This window comes from Calypte anna, chromosome 1 (genome assembly GCF_003957555.1).
Source record: "Calypte anna isolate BGI_N300 chromosome 1, bCalAnn1_v1.p, whole genome shotgun sequence".
In the NCBI taxonomy this organism is placed as follows: Eukaryota; Metazoa; Chordata; class Aves; order Apodiformes; family Trochilidae; genus Calypte; species Calypte anna.
The window spans coordinates 110,364,608-110,379,190 of NC_044244.1; the positions used below are offsets into that span (position 1 = coordinate 110,364,608).

General features: G+C 45.1%; 1 protein-coding gene across 1 annotated transcript in view; it reads right to left on the reverse strand.

Moving 5' to 3' along the window:
• The window catches only part of PRDM15 (PR/SET domain 15), a 33,925-nt gene extending 21,148 nt beyond the window's left edge, over nucleotides 1-12,777 (reverse strand). The window contains exons 1-5 of the mRNA XM_030449831.1: nucleotides 12,726-12,777; nucleotides 8,809-8,854; nucleotides 5,436-5,529; nucleotides 1,888-2,041; nucleotides 710-962 (exon numbers count right to left, since the gene is read on the reverse strand). Of these exons, the coding sequence (XP_030305691.1) occupies nucleotides 710-962; nucleotides 1,888-2,041; nucleotides 5,436-5,529; nucleotides 8,809-8,845 (538 nt within the window). The 5' untranslated portion in view covers nucleotides 8,846-8,854; nucleotides 12,726-12,777. The remainder of the gene's footprint in view (nucleotides 1-709; nucleotides 963-1,887; nucleotides 2,042-5,435; nucleotides 5,530-8,808; nucleotides 8,855-12,725) is intronic.
• Nucleotides 12,778-14,583: the final 1,806 nt, after the last annotated feature.

Sequence of the window (14,583 nt, forward strand, 5' to 3'; positions counted from 1 at the left end):
CCAAATAATACTCTGTGTAGCAGTGATACTATTCAGGGAGCACTCCCAACACAAGCTTAGAAAGAAAATTACCTTTGCAAAGGATCATGCCTTGTCACTGCAGAAGTGCAAAGGCAGAAGAAAACAAAGGGGCAGAGAAAAAAATACTTCTGGCAATTCCAATTCAGATTTTAAAATATCTGATGCCTTTCTTTGCCAATTGCACAAGCTGCTGTGTAGAGTGGCAGTTTACTCTTGAGCTTTTCTTATTCTAGTGGGCCCCATGTAAGGCTTCATATGATAAAGTAATTTTTTTGAGTAAAACCAGAACATTTTCACTACAACTGAAAAGTAATGGCTTCCTTAGCAAATCTGAACAATTTAGCTTGCAATGACACTTTGGTTCCTTTGCTCTTTTTCCCAGAAATATTTCTGATGCAGCCACCAGTTCTCTAGTTAAGAACTATTTATCCAGTTTGTTCACTCTGAAGAGGCTGAATCATCAACTAGGGCTGAGTCATCTGCTTTCAAGAACTCAGCTATATCATGGTGAAGAATCTGTGCTTTCTTCTTGTAGGGCAACCACGTATGCAAGTCAGTCTGAAACTAAATGCTAACACTCAGGGTCAGAATCTATCTGATAAGCAGCACTGTCAACTACCACAGTAGGGGACTATCAGTCCTTATCAGGACTGGGCCCATAGAAAGGAAAAAAGGCCCCCACACATACCATTGGCAATACTAGTGACCTGCTTCAGCACTGGCTTTTCCATTTTTTTGGCGTAAAAAGCTGCATACCACACTCTCAGCTCAGTTCCTGGTGGGATGTCCCGGGAGGTGGTGAAGTAAATATCATTGTCATGCTGAAAGGCAGTTAAGTTTTGATGCTCATATTCAGTGGCTGGTCGCACCATCATCATCCAGTTGCAGTCATCTTCATTTGAGGTGTCAAAATATACCAAAGGCCCATCCTTCTGGAACACCTGCCAAGCAAAATATGCATGTGATAAAACCTGAACTAATAATATGAAGTTAAGAAGAATTTTTATTTTCTGCTTTTTTTTTTATTTTTTGCTTTTTTGGCTTCCGTTCAATGTACATCAGAGATAAATGCATCAAGCACGTTTCATCAAGAGCCTGTTGCTCTGTTGCATTTTCAGAAAAACAAGGCTGAGACATACCACAATGGGCAGGATGAGAATAAACTGTATGTCTATCCTAAGAATTCTTGCTGTAGCCTCCAGCTTCTCATAAAATTTGAATGAGTGAATACAGGAGAATGGAAGAGGATCCAAGCAGCATGCTGTGAAGCACCCATCAAACCAAATAATATTTCTAAATCTTTACTTTTGAGCCAGGTATTACTGAAAATATAAAACTAGATTCAGTTTTTACTGTAGCATTTTTCCTACCAAAAATTTGTTGAGAAGAATAAACCAAATGAAAGACAGAAGAAAAATATTTATCCTGCATGTTTTATAAACCTGATTCACATCACTCATTATACAAATACAATCAAATTAAAAAGACTTGTTAAAAAAACCCTAAAATTGCCTGCCACAGTCACTGTCCCTTCTGTATCATCACATGCAGAAAGTGAAACACAAACATGTTTGCTGACTGTATCATAGCCCTATCTCCTGTAAGGATTTTCACTTCAAACTCACTAGAATGAGCATTTAATTGGGTTCTTCTGTATTTTGCCCAGAGAATGCTCATTTAGGTAGTCTGTTATAAGGCATGCCTAAAAGATGTCCCAAATAACTGCCCACACACACAGTTTTTTCCATAGTGGTAGAATAAAAAATAAAATCATTATTAAAGACTATTAAAATCATCAGTATTAAAGAATAAAATCATTATAAGTAAAACTGACTCTGTCATTGCTTTTCATGTGCCATGTCTTACCTTCAGAGGAAAAGCTGATTCTTTTTCTAGCTTAACAACTCTCTTGGATTCAAATGGGCCAAACTGGGTACGTTTCACTAGTTGAGTCAGAGCAAAAACTCCTTCAGTCCCATCTTCCAATTGTCTTATTTCCAAATTAGAGGGAAGAGATGACCTAAGAATTGAAGAGAGAATTGAGAAAAAACCTCCAACATTTACCCATGGAACAAAACTGCAGGAACCCATGGAAGAAGATGTCATCTGTTTGTCCAGCCTCCAGTGAAAGAAATTTTTTTTTACTGATTTCTACAAGGATATATAAATAAAGAAGAAAACAGCTACCAGCAGTAGAAGAGAGCTGAGTCAATGATTACTTGAGAGAGCTAAACCCATGTAAATCCAGGGACCAGACAGGCTGCCCCTCAGTGTGTGCGCAGAGCAGTCCAATGCAATAGAGAGATGACCATCACCTTGGAAAGATCATGGGCATCCAGGGTGGTGTCTGACGACTGGGAGAAAGACAAACTTTGCACCCAAGTTCAAAAGAGGCCAAAAGGATGATAAAAGAAACTACAGGTTTGTCAGCTTCACTTCAGTCTCTGGGAAAATCATGGCACAAGGCCTTTTGGGAGGTATTTATGGTCACATAAAGTGAAGGTGACTGGAAACAATCACTCTGGATTAAGAATAATGCATGGCTGACAACACACCTGTCTTCCAGGACAAAATGACCAGGTTTATGGATAATTTAAGAGCAGCAGATGTAATTTTCCTTGACTTCAGCAAGACTTTCAACACTTTCTCCAACAATATTATTGTATCCAAATTGGGATGTTATGATCTGAATGGATACAGAACAACTGGGGCAAAGAAACAGCTGTGTAGCCAGATTTAGAGTTATGGTCAATAGTTCCTACCCTACTTAGAGGTCAGTAACAAGATTGAGGCAAGTCCCCCAGGAGGGAGGATTGTCCCCCTCTGCTCTGCACTTTCTAGATCCTATTGCCTCCTGTTTGGGCCCCCAGTATGGGAAAGACATTGATGACCTGGAGAAAGTTTGGGGAGGACCACCAGGATGGTCAGAGGCTAGAGTTGTCGGCCTGTGAGCAGAGGCTGGAGAAGCAGGGACTTCATTTGCCTGGGGAAAAGATGGCTGTGGGGACCCAAACAGCCACCAGTGCACATCTCCAGGGACACCACTGAGACAAAGGACCCAGGCTCTTCACAGGAGCACACAGCAAGAGCAGAAGAGACAGCAGACATAAAAATGAAAAATAAGCAGCTCAGCCTGGATATTAGCTCTGACTGGAATATCCTGAGACCTGTTTCAAAATTAATTATCCAATGACTCTACAGAACTTTGATTTTGATCATGCTTATTTTAAAAAGTAAGTTACATTCCTCCCCAAATTTTCAAACCACAAGAACTTCTGCAGATCTTAGCCCTTAAGATGAAAGCCCTGTACATTTCCCTTGCCTTCGAGCTCCCTTGTTAGAAACAATAATCACAGATGATTCTGAGCTCCCTGCCTCTCTCATTCACTAACAAGTTTCTCAGAACTATATGTTGCTGCTCAGAAATATTGTTGCTGCATATAATGCGAAGAGACATCTTCCAAAGTGACCACAACCACCACACTGGTTTTGCAAAAACCAACCCTGTTTTTCAGCTCTGTGATACAAGATGAAACACTAAAAATAATCAAGCTGTTGTACAGAAGTTGACACGAACAGATCCATTTTCCTGTATAGGTAAAGTGAAATTTAAAAAGATTGCAATCTTAGTGACAAACAAATGAACTGAAAAAAATACATTTAGTTTAAATAACAGAATATAAAAGTATTAGAGACTGAAGTTCAGGAAACATTTCTTAACACTTTTTTCCTAACCATAAAGCATCCGTTTTAGCTTTTCAGTAGAAGAAACAACATTCATGTGGTTAAGAAACTAGACAGGTTTTTAAGATAATTGTATCCAGTTTGTGGCTAAGCTTGCTTTCAACCACAGACAACACACTCTCTCAGCTACTGTTCCCCAGATGTAAAATAAAAGACTGCAATTATATTTCTTCTTTATCTTTCTCATTTTGCCTGTTTTCAGCTGTAAACCCTTCAGGACACTAAATACATTTTTTGTAACATGGCAATTTTTAAACTCGGCTTTCAAATCCCAGCACCCAATACTTCACTAGGGAACACTTAAGCATCTGCACATAAAAAACGTCTGAAAACCAGTGCATGCACCATATTCACAAACATTCACAGTCTGAACACCTGGACACTATGCTATTTCTCCACTGTACAAATAAACAAGAGCATTATATTTCTAAGAGAAAAAAAAAAGAATAGAAAAAAGGAAAAAAGGTAAGAAATAATCATTTAAGTTGCCACTGAATCCACTTAGTACAGACTAGAACCTTACTGCACTGCCCCAGTTTCCATGTATAGGAAAATCACTTCCATCACCAGTTTCCATTGTTCCTGTGGGTATTCTTAAATTACCCTCAAGAACTAAGCACCTCTAGACTGTTAAAACAGTGGTCCCCATTAACACTTGCTGCAAGGGATCATTCAGGCTCCAGACACAGGAAGCTGGTGCCTGACAGGAGCTGCAGGAAGCTTCCTTTTCCATGAAGGCCAGGGAAACAGCTACAGCTCATGCACACACGCAGCCAGAGTACACTGTGGAACACCAAGATCATCCTTGCAGAGGCAGAGGGGTCATGGCATCTATGCAACAGGCCCAGCACATTCAGTATTTGTTACAAAATGATCCTGGAATATACAGTATGGACTACACAGCCAGAATGTGTCTGTCTTACTACTCACATTTTATGCCTCTGACTTCCCAAGAAGAAATATGGAAGCTCTTTCAACTTTCTTCCCTTTTCAGACTGCTACTGCATCTTCATAACAGCTGTTTATTTTTGTTAGCCTTACATTTTATATCTTAGTATGAAATTTGCTGACAATGCCTGATTGCCTTTCTCTGTAAAAATCACTTCTCGGTGTATTTTTTTCTCCTAATTAGATTTAGTCTATTTGTTTCTTTTGATAAGCACAAATATTTCTGCTGTGTTACAGGTTTTCTGAGAGAAGCATCACCCCTAATCATCATGGAGAATTACCCTAGTAGCAACTTGCTTTTGCTTCTCAGCATAGGAACTACACAGATTATACCAAGCAGAAGGACACAACTATTCAGAAAAATGAGAAATCCTCAGACACTTTTCTGAAACTAATACAGTAGTAAGTCTGAGGAGAGGAGGAAGTTGCAGGTACTCAACTGAGACAGAGTCATTACCCCATTTGGCACTATCTGAATTTTTGTCAGAAACCTCAGCAAAGCAGCCAAGTCTTGATGAGCAGCAAGTAATTTTTTGGCTTCAATTTAGTAGAGCACTTAAGTGTGTGCATCAAATTTTCTATTTAATCAAGGCCATGTGCTTTCCACAGACTGGGACTTCAGCTTTCAGCTGTTGGTGTGACAACCATTAAACAGCAAATAGGCTTTAAAGAACTATTATGGGTGTTGAGTTTTAGTCAGAACTGACACATATGTTCCTTACCTTGCCCTGCTCAATACAAAGGAGTCTTTGACTGTCACCACTGGGCCCAGTTCAGGACATTCTGAATCATGGTACTGCCCACAGTCCTCGCACCCTGCGAGGAAACAGACAGCATATAGAAAAGTTGATGGAAAACACTTTTTGTAAGTTAGCTGCTTTCCAATACAAATTGGAATACAAATACAAATCTAGCACTGAGCAAAATATATACATATAAAGGCAGATGTTGATAGCTGGCACTTCTGTAGGCGAGATAACACACTATGAACAGAAGGCAATTGTTTCGATTCTCTCTCAAAGGAAAATAATTGCCTTACATCCACAGTAAATATTCACCTTAGAGACAGCATTATTCTTCAGATAAAGCACCATTCTAGCAGCTAAAGAAAACCACATTACTACCTTTGCCAGAACCCAGGCTTTTAGAAACAGCTGGAGTATCATGGTCTTTTTACTGACAGAAAACATAAGGCCAGAACCTGTAGCAGAAGCCCAGCAGCAGAACTTGCAGGGGTAGCAGCAGGGGACAAGTGCACTGCTCAGAGCTGTGCCTGGCATGCTCACCCTCCTCACCCACAGCACAGGGACAGATACCTCCAAGATACCTTGCAGTGCCTTCCCAAACAAGTCAGCTGGCTGCGTAATACACTTGGGCCACTTCTTAACTCGCTGTCAGTTTACCTAAAGTAACTTCTGCTTGAAGTGGCTGTAAATTACCCAAATCTGGATGGTTTTAGACCAGGGTAATTTTAGTTTTTCTAAAATAAGCCAACTTAACAGGATTTCAAATGCATATACATTGCTTCACTTTGAAAAATAGCTCTAAAACTGCCCTGCCTGGCCAGCTGCTGACACAGCTTAGGAAGAGATCATCACACAGTGATGATCCCCCACTGCAATTTCCATCTGAGCTTCATGCTCACAATGGCAAGTCAGGTAACCCCACCAGGGATGTAGAGGTTACACCTTGTTTGGGAAGAGAACATGACAAATGCCATGTCATTCCAGGGTATGTTCCCTCTGGTGAAGCTATTCTGTGCTCCTAACTGGGAACCTCTCCTTCCCACTATTTGTCCCAGTGAACTAACAAAAAGATCTAAGACATGGAAAGGGAATCTGAACTAGAACACACAGCTCCACATTGTTTCTTTTGGCAACAAAACCAGTTTATCAGTGAAAATCCACGTGCATTCGACAAATGGCAGTACCAGCTCGTGCAATCCCCAAGCCTGTCTACTGCTCCCTGTACAGCTGCTTGTGCTGCCTTCTGGCAAATCAAACAACAAAACAAGCAGCTTTTCCCATCAGTTTATTTTTCAGATGAATGAGTTTTCCTCTCCAGTTTGCTGTACAGCACCAGACAGCTGTACCAGTGGAAAGGATCAGCAAACACTATCCACATAGAACCAGCATCAAAACTGAGCCTAGAGCCAAATAGTTTCCCCTGTCCTGTGCTGTTTACCACACCACCACCACCCTTAGGTGTGTCTATACTCACACTATGCTTAATATTACTGAAGTAATCTGGGCTAAATAAACTTCCAAAACCAGAGAGGGTGGAGGAGCCACAGAGGAATGTGTAAACCAGACTGCTGAAAAGAACTGGATTATCATCCACAAAGGTTTATCATAACCAACAGTGGCAGAGTAACAGCTTCTTAAACTGGCTTTGCTGTCAAGGGAAAGGAAGAACTTAGTAATTCCCCTTATTTTTTGACTGTACCTATGCACCCCTCATTTCTGCAAAGATAGCTGCTGCAGAGGTTCAATGAAGTGCAGACAGCACTGTCCAAAACAACATGCATGAATAAGCTACACATTTCTCTCACTCTTTAGCAAAGGGATGAATGATCAGAGCAGAGGGAATGAGATACTAACAGTGTTTAGCATGTCCCTCAAAATCTAAGGGAGGGATGCCTTACAGCAGACATTCCCCAGTGCTGTTATACTCAAGGTATGTGGCACTTTCAAGAGATTATAGCCACAGGAGAACTACAAAAATAAGTACGGGGATAAATGGTAAAATAATCCACAGGGAGTATATTCACAAACTTCTATAAAAAACATTCCCAAACTTCTACAACTATGAAATACGTACTCAATCATGTTAACTATGTGAGTGCACAATAACATTTATAACAACTCACTTTTTCAGAACAAAAGCAGTCCCCATATTCTGTGGGAAAAACCTACAGAGAGCACAAGAAAGCTCAAGAAACTCAAATGACCACAGCCTCCACTGGAAGGGGAAAAATCATGTTGTGTGACACCTTTCTATGCAGTCAGGGATTGGTATCACATACCTATCCTTTTTGCTGTCCACCAGGGTCTATTTATGAAGGGGAATATAAGGTAACTTCACCTCTGGTATCTGCATCTCAATAAAGATGTCTATGGAGTCAATACTCTTTTTGAAGGAACCCTGGTCAATCTTTGGTGAAGGGAAAAGTGCAATTTTTTTTCCTATATACTTGCCATAAGGTTAATGTGCAGCTGTGAAACCAATCAGGGGTAAAAGACTGTGGATCTATACCACCAAAGATATATGCTCTATTCTGCTCTTCCTAGATCAGATCTACAACATCTGGGCCCTCTCTGCTCACAGAAGTAGGTTAAGTGGACTGAACATCTATTAGCTTTTTTCCACTGTAACATCAAATCCTGTGCATCAAGGCTCGTGAAAAAGGAAAGGCTGCAGGGAAATGCCACTGGGAAAAAAGCCTACTAGCCAAGCTCCACTGAGCAAAGGACACTGCCTGACACACTCCCTGCGCACACCACTGCTGCAGTCTCTATTCATGCACTCTGTGAGTCCAGGTCACAGAGCCCAGTCTGGCACACAGGGTTAGGTAGAAGGCAGATCACAAAGCTGAGCTGTGTGAAGTGCAGGCCTAGCTGCAGAGGCACAAGAAAACACAGTGAACGCCATGCATGAGATTTAGGGCAGTTGGTGCATCTCAAACTAGGCTTATCTAGATAAAGAACAAGAAGTGTGAATCCTCCTCCTGTGGACATGCAGTGCCTCAGCTCAGGCTAGAAGTCAGGGTTCCCCACAGACACCACAGCTTGCTAAAGGTGGCTCTATAAATAAAGGGCTTAGACTACTGGTAGGCTTTCAGTCTCACTTCTACCATGAAAAAATTGTCCTGCTAACTCACATTGAGAGGTCTCTTTGTGTGTTTGCCGACAAAACCTGAAAAATGTGTATGGTTAAAATGAGTAATCTTCACTCTACTCCTCCATAAGCTGTTTGAGCCTCCTCTCCATGACTTCAATTCTAAATGAAGACTTAGTCTGTTTTAGTCTTGAATTTCTAACGTTCTGGGTAGACAAGTCACATTATAAGCAGATAATTTTCCTTTCCAGTACTTACAAACAAATATAATCTCATCATTGCCATCTTCAGCCATTCTTTAAACCTGACAAAATACAAAAGATGAAGTTAGTTTTGAGTAACTTTTACTTTCCATATTATTAAAACATCCCATTATGGAGTGAAGATTCTGACTGAGACAGAGCATACCCAAACACATCACTGCCCCTGCAAGAAGTATTAATTGAAGGTTAAAAAAATTAAAATCCTCCAGTGACTGCCTCATGATTCCATGTATTGCTGAAATTACTACCAATAAGCCTAAACGCCTGTGGATTCACATATTGCCTCTCTCTGAAGCAACCTTCCTCAATCCTCCTCTTGCCAACCTCCAGTCATTCTTGTGTGTCCCTGCAGCCCCTGCTATAAGCTCCTTTGGTGTTAGAGGACTAATCAAGGCCAGCAACAACCACTGCAGAACATCTGGTACAATGCAACATTCTGTTGAACAGTGACTTAAAAGATGGGCAATGGCTGACAAGCAGCTTCCAGCTGCACCCAGGGTCCACTCCACCTCAAGCCTTCACTTGAAGTAGCAGACAGATTCCTTAGTTAATCCATAGGCTACTACCAATGAGCAAAGGACAGCCCCTTGCCATGCAGAGACACACAGGGTGGAAAGCCAGTATGTCAACTGATAGGAATGCAAAGGGACACTCGGTTGTCAGGGCTCTTGGTCACGGCAGGAGGGATCCTGCTGCTCAGGCATCTGGGCAACTGCCTAAGGAGTATTTTGGTCACAGAGTCTGGGCACCCTGATACTCTCTCATGGACTGTCCCAAGACAATCTTCCACATATCCATTGAATCTCAACACTACGATCCCTTATCACATCTGCTTCCTCACCAAGAGGCCAGCACTGCCTATCTGTGGCACAAGCCAAGTCTTCCTTGGCTACAGCTTTTGGGGACTAAACTTGTATAATAAAACACTTAAACATTTATACAAAAGCCCAATGCTGAGCACCAGCAGCGATTCAGGGAATTTCCCAAAAGTTATTTTCCTGAGCACAATGTAAAAAATTCAACAAGTATTTAGGGAAACCCAGAGTATAATGGTGCAAAACGAGCCACAAGCCACAATCAGGAATTCATAGGCTGATGTGAAAAAAAAAATTGTTTTATACCAAGATGTTTTGTGAATGCTCTGCACTATCTCAAGAGGTGTTATGTTCAGTTATTTTTAGCTTGTGTCTTGAGAAGACTCTAATCCTAAATATGGCTGAATTAACAAATATTCTCCCTAGTCAGTGGTTCAGATCTGCAGGGAACACAGTGCAGCAAGACCAGCAATACTGCTGTGTGACCTCATGAAAGGCATTCGTCTTCTAGGACGTCCCTGTGACGCATTCTTCACCAAGAGCAGGCTGCTGACAGGCAGCACTACAGAAGCAGCAATGCCAGTCTTGTTCCAGGGGCCATCAGATGAGAACAGCAACAAAGGGCTGGAGAAATCACAGCAGCATAAACGTTCTTCAAGGTGGTGGGGACAAACTGGAAAAAATGCTTTTTGCAGCAAGTACATTTATTTTCCACACTGCAAAATTTCTCATTCGTCACCCATTTTTACTGTGCTCAGCACAAGGACCTGTCATGCTCTGAAATAAACAGGAATGGGCTCATGTTTTTTGTATTGGATAAAGAGAGACATCAACTGGCAGGTGCCAAAAAGAGGACTACCTTACATTAGTATTTGTACCTTGTTACAAATTCTTGCATGACAATTTTTTTTCTTTCCCATTTTACAGAAAGCCTAGGAATGGGAGAACTGCATCAACGTGAACTTTAACAATTCTGGTTTAACAACAGTCCTCCTCACCCACAGACTTCCAAACTCCTTACAAATCTCAACTGTATGTCCCAAGAGTTTTTATCAACTCAATGACATTATGATACTCACTCCTGCTAGCAAATTGAATCACAAAGTGCCATGGTAGCTCACGTGATGGCTCTGAAGACAGACTTCAAGGCTTTTTACCCTCACCTGCTGTTGCTATAGGCCACGTCTGATTCTTTTTCTTTTCAAGCATCTGTATTAGGAAAATGTTCCATTGAGTGACTTATCCTACCACACCTAATTACGTTGCTCTCTTGCAGAAACAGTCAAAGCTTCTGGGAATTCCAGAGAGCAATCATTAACTAGTAAACAACCTTGTGAAAAGACACTAAATGAATTGGACTACTGGTTCAAGGTGTAATTCTGACTTCAGTAAAAAAACAGAAAACCAGAATTTTCTGCTTATATAATTGACTTGGGCGATTTTGTACCTAAAGTGGAGGATGCAGCTAAGCACACAAATTCCAGCTGCAGCACCAGCCTCTGAACACTCTTCAGTTTTTCATTCAAATTCTCCAGTGGGCTTCTACTAGTGTGAATAAGGAATATGAAAACACAAGTGGGTGTCTACTGGGAATATACGTGTGCATGCAGAATGCACTTAAAAATAGCCTTTGTTTTCTTCATGATGTTGTGTCTCATTTGTTCACACTACTGCTCAAAATAATAGGAAACTATCTGGCAGAATATCTGGTAAACCACAGCAAGGCCTTGTATTTCCAAGCAATTATGACAACTCCAGCAGTGACTGTTGAGAAGGGGAACAATTTCAGTACCAGTGGGAGAGGGCATGGATTAACAGACACGGGTGCTGAGTTTATGCTTTTCCAGCATCACCTGTGGGCACATCCACCCTTCCTTGAGTGAGCGAACCATCTGCACAGTGTGTTTAACGAACATGAGCAGAAAACCAGCATATTGCAGAAAAACTATGTGTGTGCCCGCCTCTTTAGTAACTTAAGTTCCGTCGTCAGCCTTAGCATTACCAGAATGTTCACAGAATCACACAGGATTTTGTGTTTAGAGCGGGGCTATTTCCCTTTCTCAATCCACACACCACAACCTTCCTCCAGACGGCAGGCACCTGGAGAGCCGGGTCAGGACACAGCCAGCCCTCACGGACCCGCCCACCTACCCGGTTACCAGAGCTGGCTCCTCCTCCCACACTCTTCCATTAGGATCCCTCCCTCACACCTGGAACCAGCCCACTCCCTCCCCAAGGCGAGTCCCTGCCTCGCTGAGCCGCTTTTCGCTCCCGTAGCCCCTCTGCCCGGCAGGGAGACTCCGCTGCCGCCGGCAACCAACCCCGTGGGGCCGTTTCCCTCACAGCGCCCGCACTCGCCCCCGAACCAACGGCTCTACCGGCCGAGCCCCGCCCGTAGGGACATTTCCCCCCCCCCGCTCCTCCCTTCTTCCCTCCCCGCCGCTACACAGCCCAGCGGATCGCCCCAAGCCTCTGCAGGGGGTTGCCCTGGGCCACCTGACACACCGCCCCGGCGAGGCCGGCAGCCCGGCGGCGGTTCCGGAACCTGCCGGTACCGCGGAGCCTGTGTGTGTGTGTGTGTGTGTGTGTTATGCGCGGTGTGAACGCGTGCGGGGAGGGCTGCGGCCTCAGCGTAGCTCCGCGGAGTCGTCCGGGTGCTGAGCGGCGGGACCACGGCGCAGCCACCAGGAGCCCAGCGGGCTGCAAGGGCCCAGACCGAGGATCCGGGACCGGCTCCGCCGGGTTTTGCCTCGGACCCGCCTCGCCCCCCTCTCTACTGCCCTCCCTCCGCGCGCGGCGGCGCGGCCGCTGTAACAAAGAACAGGCGGCATGGAGGAGGCAGCGGCGGAGGAGGAGGCGGCGGGGCCGCAGCCGCCGCTGCCGCCCCGGGAGCCCTCGCCACCGCCCTCGCTTCGGCCCCGCGCACCCCGGGGAGAGGCGGGCGGGGAGAGGAGGCGCGGCGGGCCGGGCGGCGCGGGGCGGTGGTACGGGGGTCCCTGCTTGGGGGGTCCCTCGCGTGGGCTGGGGGGAGTGACAGGGAAGGGCGTGGGGGCGGGGGGGGTTCGCGGCGGGCGGGATCGCGGGGAACCGGCGTTACCTGCCCGGGGAATGGCCAGACCCGGATCGGATCCGGACTCCGGGTTCCGATCCGCTCCGGAAACTACGCGCCACCGGAAGCCAGCCCGTCCATCCGCAAAGCACGGCGGGAAGTGTAGTCCGGTGGGGAAGGGGGTGGCGGCGGGTCTGACCCTCGACCGGCGTCTTCATCGCCTGGGTCCCCTCTAGCCGGAGCGGGGGCGGTCTGCCCGGCAGCCGCCGGACCTTCCGCACCGTTTCCCCCCAGCCGGGCCCATTGCCAGGCGGGTGCAACACCTATGCAGGGGGATAGGCGCTGCCTCCCTCGCTGACGGCCCCGGGCTGGGCTGGGGGAGGAGGGCGGCTGCCATGGAGCTGGGTTTGGAGCAAGAATCCCGAGTGCCCGTCTCCGTAGGAATTTAAGAATTCCGCTTCCGTCGTCAGTCTTAGCATTAGTAGAATGTTCACAGAATCACACAGGATCAGCTGGGTTGGAAAGGACCTCTGAGATCATCAAGTCCAATCCTTGATCCGATACCACTGTAGTACCAGACCATGGCACTGAGTGCCACATCCAGTCTCTTCTTAAAAACCTCCAGGGATGGAGAACACCCCACCTCCCTGGGCAGCCCATTCCAATGCCTGATCACCCTCTCTGTAAGGAATTTTTTCCTAATATCCAACCTAAACCTCCCCTGGCAGAGCTTAAGTCCATGCCTTCTTGTCTTACTGATGGCTGCCTGGGAGAAGAGACCGACCCCCCCTGGCTACACCCTCCTTTCAGGGAGTTGTAGAGATTGATGAGGTCTCCCCTGAGCCTCCTCTTCTCCAGACTGAACACCCCCAGCTCCCTCAGCCCTTCCTCACAAGACTTGTGCTGGATCCCTTCACAGCCTCCTTGCTCTCCTCTGGACCTGCCCCAGCACCTCAATCTTCCTGAACTGAGGGGCCCAGAACTGGACACAGGACTCAAGGTGTGGCGTCATCAAGCGCTAAGTACAGAGGAAGAATCCCTTCCCTGGGCCTGTTGGCCACACCAGATGTTACCAGAGCCCAGCCACAGCCACAGGTCCTATTCAGCAACAACCAGCGATGGCTGCTTTTTTTTTACATCTAATGGGCAACTGCTGAGACCTGGTACCCAGGCAACAAAGCGCATGGACTCAATGCCCTCCTCAGCTAGAAGAGTTTTGAACTCCCAGTTTGGGTTACTGTGCTGCTCACCCTTTCCCAGCTGAAAGAGGTGGCGTGCAAACAAGAACAGCCCTAGAGTGGCAGAAGCCAGGGCCAAGGAGTACCTGGTCTTCATGTATTAAAGCAAGGTGCCCCAACTTTTAGTTCTGGTAAGAAGTGTTACCTACACTGGAGTCCCTCTAAAGCCTTTAGCAGGGCTGCCTGCCACTGTGGTGTGACTGGCCAGTCTGCACAGAGCACCACTGAAGATTCAACGATGATGGAAAAAAGGCTCCAGCTCTGTCCTCTCCAGGCTCTTCTCAGGGCTACAGCTTTAACAGCTGGGAAAATCCAGGCCCTTTCTCACTGCTCACTTTATCCATCCCCTCTTCTGTTTCTGAAGTACCATTTCAACATTTCAAGTGTGGCTGTTCGTTTTAAGTGCTTGGGTATAGTGAAACTATGTAGCATTTGAATTAATTTAATGAAGGGGAACAGTTTATTCTAAAAAAATAACTCCCCAGAAGTTTTCAACAAGCACAGTAGTAGTAAAGGAAATTGTTCAAGTCTCTAACCACAAGCACATGTAATCTGTATTTCAGAAGACATAGTTTTGCATAGTCTTCTTTTACTTACTTTCTCTGTACATTTCATATTCATATTCACAATGATGTCTTTGGGCCCTTGCTCAGGTTTCTCCAGCATCC